The sequence below is a fragment of the Uranotaenia lowii genome, chromosome 3 (genome assembly GCF_029784155.1).
Source record: "Uranotaenia lowii strain MFRU-FL chromosome 3, ASM2978415v1, whole genome shotgun sequence".
Lineage (NCBI taxonomy): Eukaryota > Metazoa > Arthropoda > Insecta > Diptera > Culicidae > Uranotaenia > Uranotaenia lowii.
Genome location: NC_073693.1, coordinates 361,881,216 through 361,903,754, shown reverse-complemented (window position 1 = coordinate 361,903,754; position 22,539 = coordinate 361,881,216). Strand labels below are relative to the sequence as shown.

Sequence of the window (22,539 nt, the reverse complement as noted above, 5' to 3'; positions counted from 1 at the left end):
ATTTCTCAATTGGGCGGAGCTCTGGCGTGTTGGGAGGGTTCTTGTCCTTGGGAACCACCTGCACGTTGTTGGCGGCGTACCACTCCATGGCCTTTTAACCGTAATGGCAAGATGCCAAATCCGGCAAAAACAGTACGGAACAACCGTGTTTCTTCAGGAAAGGCAGCAGACGTTTATTCAAACACTCTATCACGTAAATTTCTTGGTTGACAGTCCCGGAAGCTATGAAAATGCTGCTTTTCAAGCCACAGGCACAGATGGCTTGCCTACCCAGATATTTCTTCGCGAACTCTGACAGTTTCATGTGCTTGAAAATATCTGCTACCTTTCCCCTTCCTTTTGCCGTATAAAACTCCTGTCCCGGAAGCTGCTTGTAGTCGGCTTTGACGTAGGTTTCGTCGTCCATTACCACGCAGTCAAACTTCGTCAGCATCGTCGTGTACAGCCTCCGGGATCGCGCTTTGGCCGTCGTATTTTGTTTATCATCGCGATTTGGAGTCACTACCTTCCTGTAAGTCGATAGTCCGGCTCGTTTTTTGGCTCGATGCACGGTTGTAGACGATACACCCAGCTTACTTGCGGCATCTCGTACACTCAGAAATGAAAAAAATATAAAAATATTATTTTTCATGTATTTCCACGCTTTACCGTGCCCACTCACAGAGTTATTTCTCTGGGTGTAATTAGTGGGATATTTCTCGCCGAGAAATATTTCGGTTATTAAATTTCACGGAAAATAAAAAAAAGGTAAAATTTACCTTTTTGCGAGGTGAATTTTTTCCACCCCTCTTTCGAGGTAATTCACCTAGCAAAAAGGTAAATTTTACCTTTTTTCAATTTACCTAGCAAAAAAGTAAATTTTACCTTTTTCGCATTCACCTAGCAAAATAGTAAATAATACCGTTTTCCCATTTACCGATTTAAAAGGTAAATGCTGGTTGGTTTGATTGTTTTCTTCAATAAAAATTTAAAAAAAATACAAAATTCTTTCAAAAATTATATTTATTGGAGATAAATAGGGACTGGTAATTCGGCTTCGCGTTCTTCTGAGCCGCTATGGCCGCTGAATCCACCTGCGTTGCGTACATTCATGGCCTCCTCCGTTCGAATAATCCGTTCAGGTTCGGCTTTTCCGGCTGGAGGATGACGTGGAATACACCTCAAAGCTCTATGGGCCGATCTGAAACAAAATCAATAGTATTATGACGAGAACCAGCACAACTAAATGATATTTAAGAACACTTACCATTCTATTCCGATTTTCACATATTAGGCACAAAGCAAAACTTGTTCCTAGAATGACAAAACAGCTTAACCTCAATGAACGGGTTCGGCGAATAGTTACTTTTTTTTTAGAAGAATTGTACCGTTTTGTTTAGCTCAATTCAGGTCAATTACACCTCGCTACGAGGTAAGTTTTACCTTATTTGGATTTACCTTTTTTCTCGGTGAATTGTACCTTTTTCCAACCTCGATTCAGGTAAATTTTATCTCACTGTGAGGTGAGTTTCACCTCGAAGAGGTAGAAGTTACCTTTTTGGCTTTCACGAGCGTTCACCTTTGCTAACTCGGTAAATTTTACCTTTTTATTATTTTCCGTGTTTATGCATTGGGACTATTCGGAAGTGACATCTGGTGGTTGGGGAAAAAAGTTTAGCCGAAGCTTATAACAAACGCTTAAAGCAGAACTAGCCAAACAAAATCAAACGAAAATCATTTTATTTTCGTACAAGGTCTATGGTCAATGTGCATTATTGACCATAGCATGCAAAACAGGCATATTTTTCCTGTTTATCATGACTTGCTGCTGATTCCATGCTTATAAAATATTATTTAAAAACATTTCCACAAAGGATGGAACCAACATGCAGGCAAGTTGAAGACCATGTAGCAACTGACAAATCTAGCACGTGCTCACAAACTGGTTAGCAGAGACTCAAACGACAAAAGACAAAGCGTTTGTTTTGGAAACAAATATTTCGCGGTTATTAAATTTTATGCATTGGATCGTTTCTTGGCTAGAAATGATCGTGAGTCATTATTTTTTAATGATTTCAGTTTATTATCGTCAGAGAAATAACCGAATACCTGAAAACTAATAATTTTTATATTATTTTCATTTCTGAGTGTAGAGAGAGGTTAGGGTTTCGCTTTGAACTACCGGCAACTCTCTTTGTCGTCTCAGCGGCTTCCGGTTTTCGATTTCCCCCCGATCCAGACTTCCTGGCTGTCGACAAACGTTCCCCAAACATTTTAATTACATTTGTAACGGTTGATTTGGCAACTTTTAGCGATTTTGCCAGCTTTGCGTGCGAGTAGCTCGGACTTTCACGATGCGCGAGCAAAATTTTGATACGCTGCTCTTCTTCCTTGGACGGCATTTTGACAACTGAAGAGTGCATTCCAAAATCAAAATAGGAGCAACATTCTACTCACACACCTTCAAAATGAGGGGTGTTCAGGTTTTTTAATGCGAAATTGAAAAAAATACGTCAAGTTGATATTGATCAAATTTTGACCGTATCACCCTTTAAATGTTAAATAATAGTATCTAATGTGCGTTTTACTTTTCATAATACTGATCATAATATCTTATAATATATCTTAAAATATAATCAATAGTCCTGGAAAGTTAAAAGAAATTGCAAATATCTCGAAAAAAAATTAAATTTTACATCGCTGTGTTTTTTTACAAATATAATTTTAGATAATAAACGATGTTCCGTTTTCGTGCTTCGTTTTCCAACTAAAATAAAAAGTAATTTTTCTTGCTGTATGAGGACGTTTTTTTTAAATTGGTTTACGTTTCGGGTTTCGGTTTTTACATGGTATCTGTGATTTTTTTTCTTTTTCATCGAATAATAACAAATCGGTTTATATATTTCTTTGCTTGTGTATTTATAAAACTACTATATGTAACTAGAAATGTCATACGCGAAAACACCTCCAACTTAGCTTAGGCCCGCTCCTCCGCGTCGGTTGTAGCGGCCGATGCAGTCGACTGGTTGTCATTGGCTGCCGCCGGCTCAGCCTGACAGGCCAGCGATGGGAAGGTCTTGTACAGGGCGGCGCGATACTTCGGATGGCTGATACCGTACACGATCGGGTTGTAGACGGCGTTGGCCTTGGCGAAGAGCGATCCCCAAATCGTTGCCAGAGGGGTGATCGGAGCAGCGTCGAAGATTCCGGTGTAGTTGATGACCAAGTATGGGGTCCAGGCCATAAACCACAGCGAGATGGTAACGAGGGCAACCTTGGCCAGCTTGATTTCGGCGCTAGTCTGGTTGGCTTCGGACGATCGCAGCGAGGCAACGTTCATCTTCTTGGCCTGTTCTCGCATCTGAGTTTCGTGAGCCGATACAGCCTTCAAGATGAAGAAGTACGAGTAGATGATGGTCAAGAGGGGTAGGAAGTAGACCCAAACGGAGTAAGCCAGGATGTAAGATCGGCTCAGCCATTCCTTGGTCAGGTAATCGGTTCCGCATGCAGTCATGTTGCCTTCCGGGACATATCGGTTCCATCCGAAGAACGGCGCCAAAGTCCAGAATAGCGAGAACAGCCAGATACCAAGGATTCTTAAAATAGCTCCGTTGTTTGTGAGGGGCTTAGCTGCCAAACCTTTCACGATGACATTATATCGATCAAACGCAATCATAGTCATGGTCCAAATCGAGGCGCAACCCCACAGTGATCCCAGCATACCGTACAGTTCACAGGCGAAGGCACTAAAGTACCAGGTCTCGTGATAACAGTTGATCACCATCGGTGGCCCCATAGTAAACATCATTGCGAAGTCCGAGAAGGCCAAATTGACCACTAGTAGATTGGATGGGGTGCGGAGAGCTTTGGTGTTCGAGAAGATGTACATCACACAGGCGTTTCCGAGGATCGAAACTAGGCCGAGGACGAAGATGGCAAAGCCCAACATTGAGTGCCACAGCGGATTCATCGGAGGGAACTGGTTCCAGTGCGGATGGATCAGGTGCAAGATTTCCGGCGAAGCGCTGTCTACCACTGTAGCGTTGCCGGCACCGGCTGCCTTCCAGGCTTCGAAATGTGGTTCCACAAAGGCCACCATCTTGATACTTTTTCTTTTGTTTAACCGAACACTTTCTTCTGAAGAAAATCGCACCACCCACGAACTACTTCAGTCTTGCACCTGAATATCCGTTAGAATTCGCACTACCCCACAACGACTGCAGCTGTTGAACGCCAACTCTCGGGATTCCAGACGCCACCAAGATGTTTTATACCGGTCCCATAATTGGATTGTAAATTCTGCAACAACTTTCTTACGTCTACTGGCCCAATTTAACATGTTATATGTAGCGCCTTAAAATTGAAAGAAAATAAGCTTATCGCTTACTCCTTTCTTTCGCACTACTTGCATCTTTCGTGACGCAAGTACCCGGTGACAATCAGCCATTAGTTGAGGACTAAAACCTTCCTCGAGAGTAGACAACTACCTGTATAGGTACAACGTGACCGGACGATGTTTTACAAGTTGTATCGGTTTAAATATTTGACATAATTTAAATGCTAATCGATTTGTATTCACAGGGTTGTAAGCATGCTCATAATTGAAATTATTGACCTGCCGTTAATGGGATTACACATGTTGTCGACTATAAAAATCGTATGTTGATCCGTTAAAAATTTGAGTTTTAGTTTGGTGGTTGACGAGCAACCGGTCGTTCCGTTTCTGACAAACAGTCTGAAGTAGTTCGTTGTTCAGTTAACGATTTTCTTCAGGCTAAACAAGTGCAGTTATCAGTTTATAAAAGTTTACTATTGCTAAATATCAGCAAGATAACAACAATGGCCGCTTTCGTGGAACCACATTTTGATGCTTATCACCAGTCTGGTGCGAGCAACATGACTGTCGTTGATAAGGCATATCCTGAAATTCTGCATATGATCCATCCGCACTGGAACCAGTTCCCGCCGATGAACCCGCTGTGGCATTCGATGCTGGGTTTCGCCATCTTCATGCTCGGAATGGTTTCGATGATCGGAAACGGTTGCGTGATGTACATCTTCTCCAACACCAAAGGGCTCCGAACTCCATCGAATCTGCTGGTGGTGAATCTGGCCTTTTCGGATTTCTTCATGATGTTTTGCATGGGGCCACCTATGGTTGTGAACTGCTACCACGAGACCTGGTACTTCAGCGCCTTCGCCTGTGAAGTTTACGGAATGTTGGGATCGCTGTTCGGATGCGTCTCCATCTGGACCATGACCTTGATCGCGTTCGATCGGTACAATGTGATCGTGAAGGGTTTGGCCGCTAAACCAATGACCAGCAATGGAGCCTTGATGCGCATTGTGGCAATTTGGATGCTATCACTGGTTTGGACCATTGCTCCTCTGTTCGGATGGAACCGATACGTCCCGGAAGGAAACATGACCGCCTGTGGAACCGATTACCTGACCAAGACGCCTTTGAGCCGATCGTACATTGCTGTCTACGCTTTCTGGGTATACTTCCTGCCTCTGCTGACCATCATCTACTCGTACACCTTCATCCTGAAGGCTGTCTCTGCCCACGAGCAACAGATGCGTGAACAGGCCAAGAAGATGAACGTTGCCTCGCTGCGATCGTCCGAAGCCCAACAGACTAGCGCCGAAATCAAGCTGGCCAAGGTTGCTCTCGTTACCATCTCGCTGTGGTTCATGGCCTGGACCCCGTACCTGGTCATCAACTTCACCGGAATCTTCGACGCTGCTCCAATCACTCCTCTGGCCACCATCTGGGGATCACTGTTTGCCAAGGCCAATGCCGTCTACAACCCAATCGTGTACGGTATCAGCCATCCCAAGTACCGGGCAGCTCTGTACAAGACCTTCCCATCGCTGTCCTGCCAGGAGGATTCTTCATCGGGTGAGGCGCAATCGGTTGCCTCCGGTGAGACCCAGAATTCTGAAGAAAAGGCCTAAACGTTTCCCATGATTTGACGATCAGACCAAATGCAATGAAAACGGACAACTGAAAGGTTATAACCAATGATTTATTTTTAAGAAAAGCAAGTAAGAGATTTAACATGCGTGTTTGAGTGATTTGATATATTCCGATCGTCCTTTTTGTTCTGGTTGTATGTATCTACTATAACTGTTTCAATTTCTATATACTATCCTGATTCTCTTCAATCTTGGGAAATTCGTGCAAACTAAGTCGCTTAAACACAACTCTGTTCATTCTTGATTTGAGCAGCGTTTATTGAACCGCTTGAACAGCTAAAAAATGCCGGAATTTATACTGTTGAACGCCCTTCACAGTTTCCTTAGGCCTTAGAACATTGAACGATCAAATGCGTGGCTTTAAGATAAGAACCTAATTTTTAGTATTCAAGATAATATTTTCATTAAAACTTAGAATTAAAAACAAAACAAACATTTGCTGATTTAGGAGCATCGAATCAGATAATAATATCACTGATAAACTGATATTACACTGGGCCCCCTTTCCATCAACCATCATCTCAATAGTTAGTGATTATACCGTTGATAGTTAAGGTGCTAGTGGAATAGAAAATGCTCACAAATGACCCTACGGTTCGGAAATGATGAGCTAGGGCAATAAATTTTTTATTCATTTGCTTAGGGGCCGTTCAGATACCACGTTAACAGAAAATGAGATTTGTAACCCCCTCCTCCCCCTCCGTGGACAAGCGTGGACATTTGGCGAACCCCTACCTCCCTCCCGGATGTCCAGGTTTGACAGTAAGAAAACACTTCTTTTAGTATTTTTATTATTGAAATGGCTAATTTAGAAGTCACATTCAGATAAGGATTTTAGATTCACATTCAAAATCCAAACTCTGTATTCTGACCTTCCATTCTAATGTTGAAACTCGTGTATGAATTTGAATTCCTGGCACCCGAGCAATTTTCTTGGTCTTTAGTCGCGCTTCCGATATTCTTTATTAAAAAAATTCTTGAATTCTTAAGCCGTTCTATCTTTTTCGAGAAATTCATGATGTTTACGGCTTATAGTCTTCTTTTTCTTTGGCCCTAATGTTTCTTTAAAATTTTCCATCACCTTAAAAATTTGATAATTTCTCAGGTGCGAAATGTACCAAGACAGAATCATAACATTTGAGTTTAAAATATTTTTGTTTTTCATGAAATCCGTCTTAATTTAATTTTAATTTGTTAATGTCATTTGAAAGATTCCGGAGATAATTTCCGTCAGTTGTCTAGATTTATTTGAATAAGTAACTAAATCATGCACTCGACTGTCCCATCTATCATCCGGTACCTTATAATCAACAGAATTATTCACACTTAACTCGTAATCCGCCTTGTTAAATTTATGAGTACATGCTTTTTCGCTGGCTAATGCATAAACCATCGCCAGTAGGTTGAAAATTCTGAAAGATATGCAGTTTCCAACAGGAGATAAGTTGTAGATGAGCCAGGTGGTTCTGTGAAATAGCACTACGTTTCGAGAATGTTAAATGTTGAACTATTGGCTGCATGAGTGTTCATGTTTCAAACATTGAAATTTAGTTTACATTTTAAATAATTTGTGATAATTGAAGTAGTTTTTGTAGGTATAATGATAAACGGCCATCCTAGGAAAAAAATGCATCAACCAAACTGTTGATCCAACTGTTCGCTAATTGGTTTGGTGAAGTTGGAATTGCGCCGTTTGCTCACACAGGAAGTCGTCTCGTTGCTCCAGAACGTCACCATATCGTCCGTTTTGTACAGGTTGTACTTGGGATCGTTGCCGTCGATTTGGGCCAGATAGTAATCGGGTTGCTTTTTGAGCGGCATTCGCTCCACCTCCTGACGGTGTAGGGTTTCGTAGCGTTGCTGAGCCTGCTTCAGCACCGTCTGCGTTGCCTTCCGGCGAAACTGTTCCCGCAGCAGGTCTCGCCTTAAATCTGGCAGACGAGTTAACGAAAATTAAATTCTTAAGAAATGTTTAGAGAGAATAAACTTCAAAATTCCACTTACTTGACTTATTGGAGAATTTTTGGAATACAAAGTTTTCTTCGTACTCGCTCGGCGGAATCTGGCAGTAACAATCAGCGCTGCTGCTGCCGCCGTGTGCGTCCTCGTCGGAGTCCTTCCGGAAGGGGTAGTTCTGGGAAAGGAGGTTTTTTCGGCATGTTTGAATGTTTCCCGCAACAGGGTGCATATTTTGAGGCCAGCTTTTGCAAAGGAAGATTCTAAAAGTTGAAAGATGTGAAGTTCACAGCAAACTGTGGGTAAACGAGAAATAGTTTCAAGTTCTTTGAACCGTTGAATCGATAACAACACGCGCTCCGGTTACCACGGCTACTTTGTTGAGTCGGTGGAAGTTGGAAACCTTCGGCATTCTAGAAGTTCAAGGGTTGTTTTGTTTTGAAAAAATGTCATGCGGTTATTTTTTTGCAGTGGGTGGCTCTACTTGGAAATAATGATTTGAAAAGCCCATAATAACAACAACAAAAATTTAAACGAAAAGATACACAGATTTTATAATAAAAAACGTATTCAAATAAAAACGACTTCAATGACAAAAATAAAAAAAAAGAAGAAACGACAAAAATGACAGAAATGACAAAAAAAAACAAAAATGACACAAATTACATTAGTGAAAATAATTAGAAACATCACAAAATTACAAAAATGCCAAAATAACAATCCAAAAAATAACAGGTAAAAATAAAAAAAATAACGTAATGACAAAAATGACATTTCAGTCCTTTTGAATATTTTCTAATTTTTGTTTTTTTTTTTTATTTTTTTTATTTTAATTTATGAAATTTGGCTTTTCTAATAATTTTTTTTTGTACCTCGTTTTTGTGAATTTTTTGGGTTTTTTTATTTTAGTTTTTTTTTTATTTTTTGTCATTGTTGTTAATTTATTATTATAAAATTAAAAAAAATAGTTGTTTTCTTTTTTGTCAATTAATATTTTCCGGTTTGCAATTTTATTGTTTATTGTTCAACAGAAAACAGAACAAAAATTTTGAGGGAAAAGTTTGAGATAATAAATTAGCTTAGTTTAGATTTGTTTTTTTTTTCGAAAAGTCATACGATGTCTGAAAGCACTTCCAATCAACTTTCAATTTTTACACAGATAATGTTCAGTATTGAGCTGAAAACAACGAAATCCCAATAGGGATTGATAACTTCAACTTTACTCAGAGTCGAATTGAAAGATGCATAGAAATTCCAAATTAATGCCAAATACTTAGAACCAGAAAATTCAAGTACCTCACGCAGCGAAAAAGTTCTTTAGGACAAAGGAATTTTCCTTTGTTTTGCTGGCCAAACAAAGGAAATTTACTGCGATTCTGGAACAAATAAAAAATCCTTTGTTTCTAATCTGGTTTCCTTTATTTCAAAGAATTTTTCACCTTTGAAATTAAAACAAATTTTTTGATTCAAGGTTTTTTTTTATTACAAAGAATAAATCCTTTGTTTTTAAAAAAAATTTCTTTAGAAACAAACTCATAATACATTGTGTCAAATAAACAAGAGTTTGTTTCAATACAATATTTCTTTGAATCAAAATCAAAAGGTTCTAACACCAAGATAGTTATAGATAGCTATAGTTAAGTGGAGAGCACATCGTCGAGGTATAAAATTATGAACACTTATTTGTTCAATAACGGAAAAAGGCCATGGAGTAATACGCTTGTAATAACGTCCAAGTGAGCTTCATTAATACACCCAACATATCGTCGACTCCATTTATGATGTCAGTTGGGGATAACTTTCGAATCAGAATTAACACAATCAACCAGTTCAGTTCATGTATCATAAATAAATTACTATTTTATTTCTACAAACTACTACCGTCACATCGGAACATCGAGCAATTCTGTAGTTTGGAGATAATGATTGCTACTAGTTATAGATGAGTTTGTTATGGTGCATCCATGATGAGGTATATCGCTGCGCCAAGTCTTGTCCTCCCGCGTACAGCTTGTCCCGATTATTTCCGATGCGTTATTGTGTTGACGATTGAGAGCGGAACGAGTTGAGTTAGGCGTTGTTGTTCGAGTCCGATGCAACGGTAGCTCCAGAGTTAACCGATTGTTCATCGCCAAGGGTATTGTCGGAGGTGCAGGCCAACGAGGGGAACCGTTTGTAGAGCGCTGCCCGGTACTTCGGATGGCTGATACCGTACACGATTGGATTGTAGACGGCATTGGCCTTGGCAAACAGCGATCCCCAGATGGTGGCCAGCGGACTGATGGGAGCAGTCTTGAAGATGCCAGCATAGTTAATCACCAGGTACGGTGTCCAGGCCATGAACCACAGCGAGATGGTAACGAGGGCGACCTTGGCCAGCTTGATTTCGGCATTCTGTTTAGCGGCGTCCGATGAGCGCAGAGTGGCCACGTTCATCTTCTTGGCCTGATCGCGCATGTTCTTCTCGTGGGCTGCCACGGCCTGTAAGGAAAGATTTGAGAAGAATTGTAAGCAATACGAGTCCTTTGGGTATTAATGCCAATACAAACCTTCAGGATGAATGCATATGAGTAGATGATCAAAGCCAACGGCAGCCAGTAGACGAAGAACGAGTAAGCAATGATGTACGAGCGACTGATGATGTCCTGGCTGAGGTAGTCGGTTCCGCAGGCGGTCATGTTGCCCTCGGGCACGTAACGTCCCCATCCGAACATCGGTGTGATGGTCCAGAAGAGGGAGTTGACCCAAACTAGGAAGATTTTCACCAGGCAGCTGTTCGAGGTCATCGGCTTCGCCGAGAGACCCTTAACGATGACGTTGTAACGCTCAAAGGCGATTACGCACATGGTCCAGATCGAGACACAGCCGAAAAGTGATCCCAACAGGGCGTACACTTGGCACATCAGAGGTCCAAAGGTCCAGGTTTCGTTGTAGCTGTTGATGACCATCGGAGGTGACATGGTGAACATCATCAGGAAGTCAGAGAACGCCAGGTTGATCACGAGCATGTTTGAGGGCGTACGCAACGACTTGGTGGTCATAAAGATGTACATCACGCAGGCATTTCCGATCACAGACGTGCAGCCCAGCACGAAGATGGCAAATCCAAGAATGGAATACCACAGTGGGTTTAGCGGTGGAAATTGGTACCAATGTGGATCGATCAGGTGCAGCATATCCGGGGTGACCTTATCGACTACGGTCAAATTGCTGACAGTGGCCGAGGCACCGCCCCAGGAAAATGCCATTGGCATCGATGGTTCACCCAACATTTTCACTAAATTCTCACTTTTTACAAGTAAAACTGAGAAATGGTTTTAGCCTTTGGATGGTTCAACTTTCACTATTGGTTTTTCCTTTAGTCTTCCTCACGGACTCACAATTCACCGAAATCCTTCCAGCTTCGTTGGGCTGCTACTGACTGCTGAATCTCCCAGGAGTGACTCGAATTCAAGTTCGGCGGCCATAGACTATTTATACACTTACTCCTTTCGGCCGAAACCCGTTGTTTAAAATTTCGGGTTCAAATTCAATTAGGACGTCTGCGGCTGACCAAGACGAAGGAAACACCCTCATGGGTTGACTTCTTCCGTAACGATACCACGAAGGTCACCTTCTTATATGATTCAACTGCATATTTCTAAAAAACGCATTTAATTTTTGTGTTTTCAGTATTTTTATATAATTATTGACGTTTTAAAATTCAAAAGGATACAACACCAAAAGTTATTATTAGAATATTTTCTTAAACAAGTCAATCAATCGTCTGAACGGAAAAAATAGTATTGTCAATACATAAATGCTATAGAGTGAGGCATATCCATCATTGACGTAACAACATACCGTCATGTCCACAGTAGACACATATGTTTGGTACCGAACATTCCGAATGAAAATTGATCCCTTGCTTCCTCATTCTTGAAAGTCCAATTGCCTTAAACGCAGAAATTCTTCCGCTTTCAACTTTTTCTTTTTGGGTATCATCGCCCAGCCAACGAATGTCCCCGTCTGGTTGAGTACGTTAAGTAGGGTGGTATTGAACTAACAAGCCTTTCGAGCTTTCATTGTCGACCACTACTTCAGCAAGCTAGAACCTATTCGGCGTTGAGAGCCAAATTTAGTAGCACATAAAAATTTATTTTTATTCTAAGATTTTCTAGAACTTTTTTCCAATATTTTTTAAGATTGTGTATGTTGTTTATATTTTAACTACATACATATAGGTAAGTTTTCCCTTACAATCTGAATGATTCAGACTAAAGGCTGAATCAACTACCCAAGCAACACTAAAAACTCGGTAATATTTGATCAGTAATTTATAGAGGTTTATCAATCGTTTGTAACACATTTGCTGTCGTAAAGTGTACTTTAAGAAGAAACTTACATAAAAACCTTTCTCTACTGCTAAAAACCTTTAAATACTCAAAAAAAAAAAATCTCAAGTGACTTTTTCTTGAGGCTTTTGCCATTTATTTCTATTACATTAGTTTGTTTTTAATAAACTTTATCATTTTCTTCGTTTTTTAAATTTGAAATTTCTGCCATAATTTATCTTTTCAGTATTTTTTGTTCCGTGTTTTTAAATTGCGGCACTTGGGATCAGAGGGGTGCAAGGGTTTTTTTTTATCAAAACTGAGATAAACGGTAAATATCGCAAAAACTTTGGTTTTTCTTTCAGAATCATTAATTTTAGACCCCTTGAAGTCATCGAAAATCGAGTAGAAAAAGTGATTTGATAATTTTGATTTAGAAAAAAAAACTTTGAGGCCCAATTACTCGAAATCATTATTTGCACCCCTCTGATCCTAAGCGCCTCAATTGTAATTAGTTTTGTAAATTTTGCTTTTTTTAATGATTTTTGTTCCGGTTTTGTACATTTTTTGTCGTTTTTTAGCATTTGTCGTTTATTTTTGTTTGATCACTGCTCTTCATATTTATTTTTGTAATTTTTGTTCTGGAAATATTTTTGATGATTACTATCATTTTTTGAAAATTCTTACATTTATACTTTTGATCATCATATCGTATCACATCATACATGCTCATATAATTTTTGTGAACTTCGCCACTTTGTTATATTTATCTTTTTTTTTTCTTGTGTAATTTTAGTTATTTTGGTCACTTTCATTATATTTGTCATTCAAATCATATTCACATTACTTGTCATTTATAAGATTTTTTGAAAGTTAGCTGTGTTATCATTTTTGCTTGTGTTGTTTGTCACTCTTATCATTTTTAGTTTAGGTACTAGTATAGGTCATTTCAAGTATAAAACTGACAAAACTGACTTAACGGCCAAACACGAGATATCTCCTTTTTTGGCTTGACGCAAAACATAGTTTAAAAACTGAATTTCAAATTATCTACACTTCCCAAGTAACAATTTAAGCTTTATTATGGTCAGCAAAATATCGTTTGGACTATCGCATTAATCTTCATAAAAAGCTAAAGCGCATTCTACAACATCACCTGGACTCTAATAAAGCCAAAATCAGGCTATTTGGCCCTACCCTAGAAACGTCATCACGACATATAATTGTTGGTCATCAATGTTGGTCACCAAAGCTTTTAAAAAGCTATTATTAAACATGTTAGAATTTTTTGTTTTTTTCGGTTCTGTCAGTTCTCGGAGTTTTTTTTTATTTTTTCCAGCAACCATAATGGTTGATGAATGACGATTGCATTATTCAGATATGATCTGGTAAAATTAATAGCTAAAAAACCAATGTTTTAACCATATATTGAGCGTCTTTTCTACTGCCAGTCAAGATTTTAGGTAAAATGTATATGAAATAGTATCTTAAAATAAATGCGCCTCGTCAAATCTGATGATCAATCATGATGGAATTGATGGAAAAAGGCCTGAAAAAATATTTTCCATTGCTTGCATTGTGAATCCATCAACATGGCGTCATTTTGTGCCCTTCGATTTTGCAACCAACATGGCGTGAGTTAATTCATAGTTTTATTATGGTTTAATGATGACCCCAAAAAAAGCTACGATTTGACGTTTCTCTCGCGAGCCAACCAATTACACGCTAAGGTTGAGTTCCTCATTTCTGAGTTGTTGATCATTAGTACAGTAAATGAGGACAGACTTTTTGAATGAAAAGGGACTGGTTTTGAATGACCCGTGGAATAAATCATGAGTTGAAGTCAAATTTCGTTGTCTGACGCCATCTTGAATTCCAAGATGACGGCTTCCGCTGAACTTTAAAATGGTGTAAATGACTTGAAATCGCATGAAACCCCAACAAAATGGGTATCGGGTGAAAGGGCTTGAAATTCAAGATGGCGGCATCCACTTAACTTTTAATACTTAATGCTGACAAAAAGTCGCATTAAACCACCACTGTACGGGTATTGGGTGAAAGGGCTAAACTAGAAGTCGATTTTTTTCTTTCCGACGCCATCTTGAAATCCAAGATGGCAGCTTCCACTGAATTTAAAATGCTGTTAATCAATGAAAATCGCTTGAACACAACTTTTTTCACGTAATACTACATTGAAACTACTTTTTTAAGACAATTTAGATCATTTTAAATCACTTTTATTATTTTTCCATTATGTTTCTAATGCATTTAGAACTTTTCTTGTTTTGTTTAGGGGAGAATGAGGATACTTGATCCCTGGGGATACTTGATTCCTTAGCTATATCTCGAAACTGAAATGTCTTACAAAGATCAAATGTTCTAGAAAAATGTGCCAAAATGAGCAAAATAACAATGCTTGTAGTTTAAAAAATTTCAACAAAATAATTGTTTGAGTAATTGAACTTTGTTAGAAAAATTTCACAAAATGTAACTTGAAGATCTTTTTTCATCACTTTAAAATGTTCCTTACGAGGGAAAATTATGAAAAAAATATTTGTTCCAATGCATCAATCGTTCGAGCGTAAAATGAACTTCATAATGCCATATTTTCAAAGCAATGGAAAACACTCAACTTTTTTCAGAAAAAGTTTTCTAAAATGTTGATTATGGGTACAATTGATCCCCTAGAGTTGGGTACAATTGATCCCCCTCCCAAATGGCATATTCTTCTTCTGAATTGATCGCTATTATCGCTGATTACGAAATTACTAATATTTATCCAAAAACTAATATTTATCAAACAATTGTCTGAAGAAAAAAGCAAAAATAATTAATTTTCTCTAAATTATAAAAAATAGCGCCTTTAAGTATGCAATGTTATGAGCGTTGAGACAAAGTTATAGAGTTTTCTTCTTATGTCTGCTATAAATTGTCAAATGAGAACAAACATGACCAAAATATTCAATTAACATTCTATCTTGGGGTTTTGTTTGATTTTTACACAAGGATTAGGGCTTCCTGAATAAAAGATCAAGTCTCCTTCAATAGGGGATCAAGTCTCCCCTAACTTCAGAAAAATCGCAATTTTTTTACTCCCACGAAAATGCTTCTAGTTCATCAACGGGTTCAAGTATCGTTCTAATTTTTGGAGCATAAAAACTTGAAGTTACAAGCTGTCAGAAAATGTCAAAGACGGGGAGTTGCTAAATTTTTCCAAAAAGATATGGTGAAAATAAGAAAAGGGGATCAAGTATCCCCACTCTCCCCTATAGTTTTTGTTTTTTTTGCCATTTATGTAATTCTATTATTCCTATCATGCTATTATGTTTCAATTGTATTGGTCTTATTCTAGCGAAAACTATAAGGTTATGTTGTTGCTGTTAACCATCTGATTTAGGCACATGTGCCAAATTCGATGTTGCCAAAATCGAATGTTGCCAAAAACGAACGGGGTCTGTATTGTGGTGGTTTATGTGGGGTTTTCAGTCACTTACAGATTTTCAGAGAAACGCGAAAAGAGAAATTTGACTTCTATCATTTAGCCTTAGCACCCAATACAATATATTTGGGAGTTTCATGCTATTTTCATTCATTTACAGTATTTTTAAGTTCAGCTGAAGCCACCATCTTGGATTTCAAGATAGCGTCAGAATGCAAAAATAAATTTTTTATAGCTTATCCCAATTGACAAACACCCATATTTTGAAGGTTTCATTCGATATTCAATGATTTAGAGCATTTTTAAAGTTTATAGAAAGCTAAACATCTTGGATTTCAAGATGGCGTAAGATAGCAATATTCGACTTCTACTCGTTAAACCCTTTCGCCCACTACCACCTGGGTTTCATGTCATTTTAAGTCATTCACTACATTTTAAAGTTTAGCGGAAGCCGCCATCTTAAATTTCAAGATGGCGTCAGATAGCGAAATTCAACTTCTACCGGTTGATTTCTTTCAACTTATACCCCTTTAATATAGGTTTTATGCGATTTTCAGTCATTTACAGTATTTTCAAGTTGAGTGGTAGCCGTCATCTTGGATTTAAGATGGCGACAGGCAACGAAATTTGACTTCTACTCGTTTATTACTTTCACCTAATAAACATATTGTGAAGGTTTCACGATATTTTCAGTAATTTACAGCTTTGAAAATAAAAGCGGAAGCCGCCATCTTGAATTAATGATGGCGTCAAGCAACAATTTTTTTCCTACTATTTGGGCCCTTTCACTCAATACTCATATTGTAAAGATATTCATACCACTTTCGGTGATTTTAAGTTTTCAAAGATGTATTTTTTTAATTTTAACTCAAAACTAACACGCATAACTTACCAAAAATGTGTTAAAATGGGAATTCCAATTCAAATATGTGCTATCTAATCTGAGCGTGTCCTGTTTTGACATCTTGATCCAGAACTGTCACTAAGTTTTATGGCGGTTTAATAATCATGCACTGAGTGCTATTATAGAGCATGCAAAAGAAAGCTTGGAGCAAACTTCTAGGTTTGTGTTTTATTATAGTTTAAAAAGAGCATTCATAACTCTTTCAAAATAACTAAAACAGTATGTTTAATAAAAGTTTTATTAGCGTTTTCAAAACCATCTGAAAACATATCGTCGAAAAAAAATTATAAGCATTCTGCATGACCATAATAAAACCGCCATAAAACGAGCTGCACAAAAAATGCCATAATTAAACCATAATAAAACTTCCTAATGCTAGTTGGCATAATCTGTGTTACTTGGGTTTATTATTATTAGACATTTAATTCTTGATCTCAAATTAAGTTCTTAAAATCCCGTAGAACCTATCCCACACAACAATTAGAAGCTGTTCAAGTTGCTTTTCCAAACATTAACTTCAATAGAAATATGGCATCATTTTGATTGATTTCTTAAATACAAACAAACTGAACAATAGTTAAACGAAGTTTCCTACAAAAATAATAATATCTAATCTTTACTTAACGATTAACCCTCCAAAGCTGTTCGGGTCAATATTTCTCGAAGCCTGGGTTGCCAGGTGCCCAGATTTGTCTGTAAAACCAAGACTTTTGACCCTTCGTCCAGATATTGGTAAGAAACAGATTTTTCCCAGATTTTTGCTGAGAGTGCCCAGATTTTACAGACTTTCAAAATGAAGTGATGAAATCAAAATTCATGTATCGGAGTTGAGCCATAACTGCCAAATAAGACTGGAAACCTGCTTTGGTATTTCAGCAATCATTCATTAAAGATACTTATTTTTTTTTCTTTTAAAATAAGATCGACATGGTACGTGGTAGAAAACAGTGTTTGTTGTATAGTTTTTCGACTCGAAAATAACCCGAATACAAAACCACAGCACAGACCTACCCCCCCGCTCGCACGCATCGTTAAATTTCTTGTTTAGTACAAAATTTGTGAGCTTCCTAGTGCACAGATACACACAGACTTTTTTTCAAAATTGCCCAGATTTTTTATCCTCAACACCTGGCATCCCTGCTCGAAGCGCACATTTCAAACATCTTTATCATCATTCCAATATAGGGGAGAGGCAGGCTATATGCGCATATTAAGGAAAGCACTCATTTTCTCCCATATTTCAATAGATAGGAGTCTGAAAACTATATACACATGAGCGGACATCTGTTTTGTATACGTTAGAGCAATTTTTCTGTTAAAATCTCTTACAGTTTTTGTAAAAATAATTTTATAATAAAAGAAGTCAAAATAGCCGATTTCCGAAACTGGCGGGCTAAATGCGCATATTTATGTTTTAAGCTATATTTCATAAACACTTGCAATATTTTGATATTAATTAATTGAAAATGGTTGAAACGGATGTTAAGCATACGTCAAGGCTGAAATTTTGGTGAAATTTTTTACATCACTAGTTATTTTGCATGAAACATAATCATGTATGCCATATGGCCATATTTCATGGTAAAATTTTGTTCATATCGTATTTTTATCGGATCAGTATGAATTCCTTCTTTTTTCGTTGTAAGATCGTGATTTGAGCGTAGATTTAATGTTTGAATTATAAAAAGTAAAAAAAATTATAAAACTAATCTATTTTTCTTGATATAGGCATTTAACCTGTCTTCATATGGGCATTCAGAACCTATCTCTTATTCCAATATCTTATCATTTACAACTTTGCCAAAAGCTTCAATTTGTTGAATTTCCGATTTCCAGATGAATAAGAAAGAAAAACCATTAAAATTTTTGTTAACAGAATCAGTACGCACGATAATTAAAGTTCAATATATTATGCATGCAGAAAAAATCCAAAATATGAGCGCTAAAAATCGTAGCAGCTTTGCCTACTAGCGACACGTCGCATACGTCGCGACGTTGAAAATAATAACGACACACCTCAAGTTTCCTAGGATACCTGGAGCATGCGATTGATGGCCAAAGGAAAATGTACCGTAAATAACATAAACAATGTTCGAATACTACATCGAAATCGCCTACTGGACTGAAAAAAGAAAAACAAACCTGCGAATGACAGAAATCTCGCTAGTAAAAAAGCGTCGCTAGTCCTACTGTCGCTATTCGGTTTGGTGCTATACACATAATATTACAACAAAACTGACAAAAATCTTGTTTGAATTTTTAATTTTTTTTGGCTTTATATAACCATCAAATTTCTTCATGCCATGTTTCAATAGCGTATTACCCTCAAACTACACTGATTAGATACGTTGAATCTCCAGCCATATCGTCAATCGGCTGTATGCGCATATTACCCAACATGCGCATTTAGGAACACTTCCCTCTACTGAAGAACTGGGAATTTTGACAGACCAAGTATATTCTTTGAAAATAATGATCAAATAAACGACAAAAAATTAAAATTTGAGTTGTAAAAATCGGTTTATTGTGGAATGAAATACAGCTAAGCAAAGCCAATGTTGGATGTCGGTTTTTTAAAGTAAGATTTTTTTTTCTACCGGAAGATCTGAGATAGCGGTAGAAACTTTCATTTGCCCCCTACATATCTATACATTGCCGGATAGATGAATTCTTGACAATTTCAAACAACAGTGAAACACTTAAGTACAGAAAAGCTGTCAGAAGTTATGAGTATTTTAAAAATGAAATTGATTTTCGGACTTTTTACTTTCTGAACCAGTTTCTGATATCCTGGTAATACATATCGACTTTTTTTTAATGTTGAGTAATTAGAAAAAATTACCTACACAATAAATATAATATCATCACAATCGGTTAACATTTACAGCCAGGAGAACGAAATCAAACCACAACTCAAATTTCCCCAAAACTGATATTTAGCGAATGGCTTTGGAAGGTTAAAGATACAAGCGAGTTCTGGAAAAATAATTATTGTACTTAGCTGAAAAACCTCTTTCCATTCATTCGTGTTTTGGAAGCAGCGTACGAATTTCTACCAAATGATTGGAGTAACCTATTCATAAGCCTTTTCCATTGATCTGATTTCCGTCACCCGAAATACTCGCGCCACTTTATGTTCACAAAATTCCAATGGTATTTACCACTTCAATCACTTTATTTTGAAACAAGAGACTTTAATTTTTCAGAACAAAATTCGGAGCAACGTGGTCTTGCAACAAAAAACTTGTGCTCTTGGTTTGAAAGCCGCCAACTAATCTTCTCGAAAGTTTTAAAATTGACACAAATAACAAAAATGACCAGAAATACAAAAATATACTTTCTTTTATTGTTGTCAGTTTTTTCATGATTGAATATCTATTCTTATTATTTTTTTATCATTTCTTTAATTTCTTTAATATTTTGAAGGGTAGTAGGCGTTGTCCTGATGGTAGCGCACGTGTTTTTTTTTCGGTCCGAGAAAGTTTTAATTAAATTGATTGTTTTAATTTGAATAATTTTCAAGATGAGTAAAAGAAGAACCTGGAAGTCTACTGAGTCTCTGATCGTCGGAAGTGTTTCAAAGGGGCTTGTGGGTTGATCGCTATGCACATTTCATAAAATTTGCATCGAGAAAAAGGCAAAAGTTTGGACAATTGAAGTGAAGTTTGTGACTCCAGTACGTTTGAATTAGTGTAATTCTATGTTTACGAAGAAGTTTCACTGATAGATCCCACAAGTTTCACCGAAATAGCGGAGGTTGTGTTTCGGTAATGGTTTGTGGATTTAAAAACCTGCGTGATAATGTGTTGAGGCTGCAGTTTCTTACACATTTCGTGATAATCGTCGTCGATTGTTCTAATTTAATAATTTCCTGGGATACCAATGAATTAAATCACAATCAAGAAAACAAGAATCTTGAAATTGATGTTTTGAATGTGATTATTGAAGAAGTGATTGTTATGTCGAGTTGGTGTAGGAAGAAAAATTTGCAATTTGGCCAATCGCCGTGGTGATCTCGGCATGCTGCAATCGGATAAGTTTTTCTAATATGGTTTTTTGGTCGCTTAGAAATAACAAACATAAAAGCCTTTTATGGAAAAACGATAAGTATCTTAAATATCATTTTATGAAATTTAGATTCCTTTTTTAAAATCAGGTAAACACTGAATACACTGCCGGCCAAAAGTTTGGGATCACCCGCTGAAAAACATTCAAATTTTGATAGTTCATATCTCAGCCGTCTTAGTAAATTTTCTGATCTCATCTGAAAGATAATGAGCAATAGCTATTTCGTAGATATTTTGCCCAGAAATAATATTTTTGAGTTTTGTATCTTAAACTTAACCTAGCGAGTTAGAAGATTTTCAAAAAATCGCACTCAACATTCAAAGCCGATCATCTCGGGATAGGGTGGACCAAATTTCAAAATTTGAGTTCCATTAGAATCTTTATTCTTTACTTCTCGAAACACAATAAAAAAAATTGGGCAAAAATTTAAGAATGTACTTTTAATAAATAAAATAGACACTTAAGTTATCGTCCAAAAGTTTGGGATCACCCCTTAGTATGGAGTATCGGCCAAAACTTTGGGATCATTTAAAAAAAAAAAAATACGAAATTTATCTCATTCATATCTTTCTCTTCAAACAACGTATTGCTGTCCTGAAGGGTTCATTTGGAAACTTAGGAATTGCTGTTTATTTCATAAATTCATTCAAAAATTATGTTTCAAAGTTATAACCATTTATGTGCAGTGTAGGTAAGATGCAAAACATGATTTAAAAGTTTATAATGATCGTAAATTCAAAATAGCTTAGAGGGGGGTAGGACATCAAACAAGCGGAAAACTGATATACAATGGATTGTAGGTTCAAGCCAGACGAAGTATCTCGGCAAATCAGGAATCTTGAGTAGGCTACTTTTCAGGATTCTTTATTTGTTTCGAACAATTGGAAGCGAGTAAGATGAGTCAAACCTGTCCCAAGCCAGTGATAACGGACCCCTTGGTTGTGCTGCAATTATTGTTGATGAGTTAAGCATGAACAAAATTTGAAAATACGATCGGGTCGAAAGACCTATCAGCCACTGGTGGGTTCTCATACATACATACATACATACATTTCTGTAATTTCTTTATTTTTGTGATGGTCAGTATGGTCAGGTATTAATAGATTAGAAATCAGCTATTGTATTCGGTACAAGCATAGATTCAGTTGTACTTGTAAACATTCTCTTAGGACCTTCCGCATTTTACGTTTGGCGGAAACGTCATTTTGAAAATTGTTAAAATTTCTTTTGAAACTTGATTATATTTGTCTTAACTTCGCCAATATTTGCTAATTAGCTTTAACTACTAATGTTCTCTTATTATATGGCTATTCTGCAGAGTTGCGACACTTGATTCCGAGGAATTCTTGATGCGTCAATTTGAAGCGCACCGCAAAATAAAGCATAAAAGAAAGCTGACTTACCTTTGACTTTCTGGAACGTTGTGTAGGTCCAAGTAGGTGATATGCGCTCTACTGAATATTCGGATCCTCAATTCACGTAACACTTTGTGAGCGGACCTTGTTTTCATCGTCGAGCGATCTTCCTCCCTCGATGCAGAAGCCTGGAATCGATGCTGAGGGGCTCAGGAGATTATCTTGTCCACTTGACATTGTTTCTTGTGACTCCTGTGACTGGTTCAAGGATTGAGATAACCGCGACAACTTATCTAAAACTTAAGTTTTTGTTGGCTGCCACTGGTGGGAGAAAAAAGTATAGATTTGAAAACTTATTTAGCCATAAAACTAACAGTACTTGAACTTACCTGCATATTCATTTAACTGAGATTATTGACATCACTCTAACTTGCGATTTCCGTTTAATTTTCCGAACTATCAAACACTTAGCACGGCATTTTCTGCAAAAATGCATAAAGTCGCAAGAACCAACAAAACAAACTATTATTTTGGGTCCTTTTGTTA

The 22,539-nt window shown here is 37.4% G+C and overlaps 4 protein-coding genes across 4 annotated transcripts; 1 reads left to right on the top strand and 3 right to left on the bottom strand.

The window, feature by feature from the left end:
• Nucleotides 1–2,873: 2,873 nt before the first annotated feature.
• Nucleotides 2,874–4,234, bottom strand: LOC129757738 (opsin-1-like). The gene has a single exon (XM_055755024.1). The coding sequence runs from the start codon at nt 4,076–4,078 to the stop codon at nt 2,957–2,959; it is 1,122 nt and encodes a 373-aa protein (XP_055610999.1). The 5' UTR covers nt 4,079–4,234; the 3' UTR covers nt 2,874–2,956.
• Nucleotides 4,235–4,651: 417 nt separating this feature from the next.
• LOC129757739 (opsin-1-like) lies at nt 4,652–6,040 on the top strand. Its single transcript, XM_055755025.1, has one exon. It carries the CDS (start codon nt 4,819–4,821, stop codon nt 5,935–5,937), a length of 1,119 nt encoding a protein of 372 aa, XP_055611000.1. The 5' UTR covers nt 4,652–4,818; the 3' UTR covers nt 5,938–6,040.
• Nucleotides 6,041–6,768: 728 nt separating this feature from the next.
• Nucleotides 6,769–8,314, bottom strand: LOC129757740 (uncharacterized). The gene is made up of 2 exons (XM_055755026.1): nt 7,963–8,314; nt 6,769–7,889 (listed from the first exon to the last, which is right to left on the bottom strand). Exons 1-2 carry the CDS (start codon nt 8,144–8,146, stop codon nt 7,591–7,593), a joined length of 483 nt encoding a protein of 160 aa, XP_055611001.1. The 5' UTR covers nt 8,147–8,314; the 3' UTR covers nt 6,769–7,590.
• A 1,429-nt stretch (nt 8,315–9,743) lies between these two features.
• Nucleotides 9,744–11,364, bottom strand: LOC129757737 (rhodopsin-like). The gene is made up of 2 exons (XM_055755023.1): nt 10,464–11,364; nt 9,744–10,395 (listed from the first exon to the last, which is right to left on the bottom strand). Exons 1-2 carry the CDS (start codon nt 11,184–11,186, stop codon nt 9,985–9,987), a joined length of 1,134 nt encoding a protein of 377 aa, XP_055610998.1. The 5' UTR covers nt 11,187–11,364; the 3' UTR covers nt 9,744–9,984.
• Between the last annotated feature and the right edge of the window lie 11,175 nt (nt 11,365–22,539).

Coding starts and splice junctions, on each gene's coding strand:
- LOC129757737 (XM_055755023.1), bottom strand. CDS start 11,186: ATGTTGGGTGAACCATCGATGCCAATGGCATTTTCCTGGGGCGGTGCC. Junction 10,396..10,463: donor CATATGCATTCATCCTGAAG/GTTTGTATTGGC, acceptor CTTTCCTTACAG/GCCGTGGCAGCCCACGAGAA.
- LOC129757740 (XM_055755026.1), bottom strand. CDS start 8,146: ATGCACCCTGTTGCGGGAAACATTCAAACATGCCGAAAAAACCTCCTT. Junction 7,890..7,962: donor AAAATTCTCCAATAAGTCAA/GTAAGTGGAATT, acceptor CTCGTCTGCCAG/ATTTAAGGCGAGACCTGCTG.
- LOC129757738 (XM_055755024.1), bottom strand. CDS start 4,078: ATGGTGGCCTTTGTGGAACCACATTTCGAAGCCTGGAAGGCAGCCGGT.
- LOC129757739 (XM_055755025.1), top strand. CDS start 4,819: ATGGCCGCTTTCGTGGAACCACATTTTGATGCTTATCACCAGTCTGGT.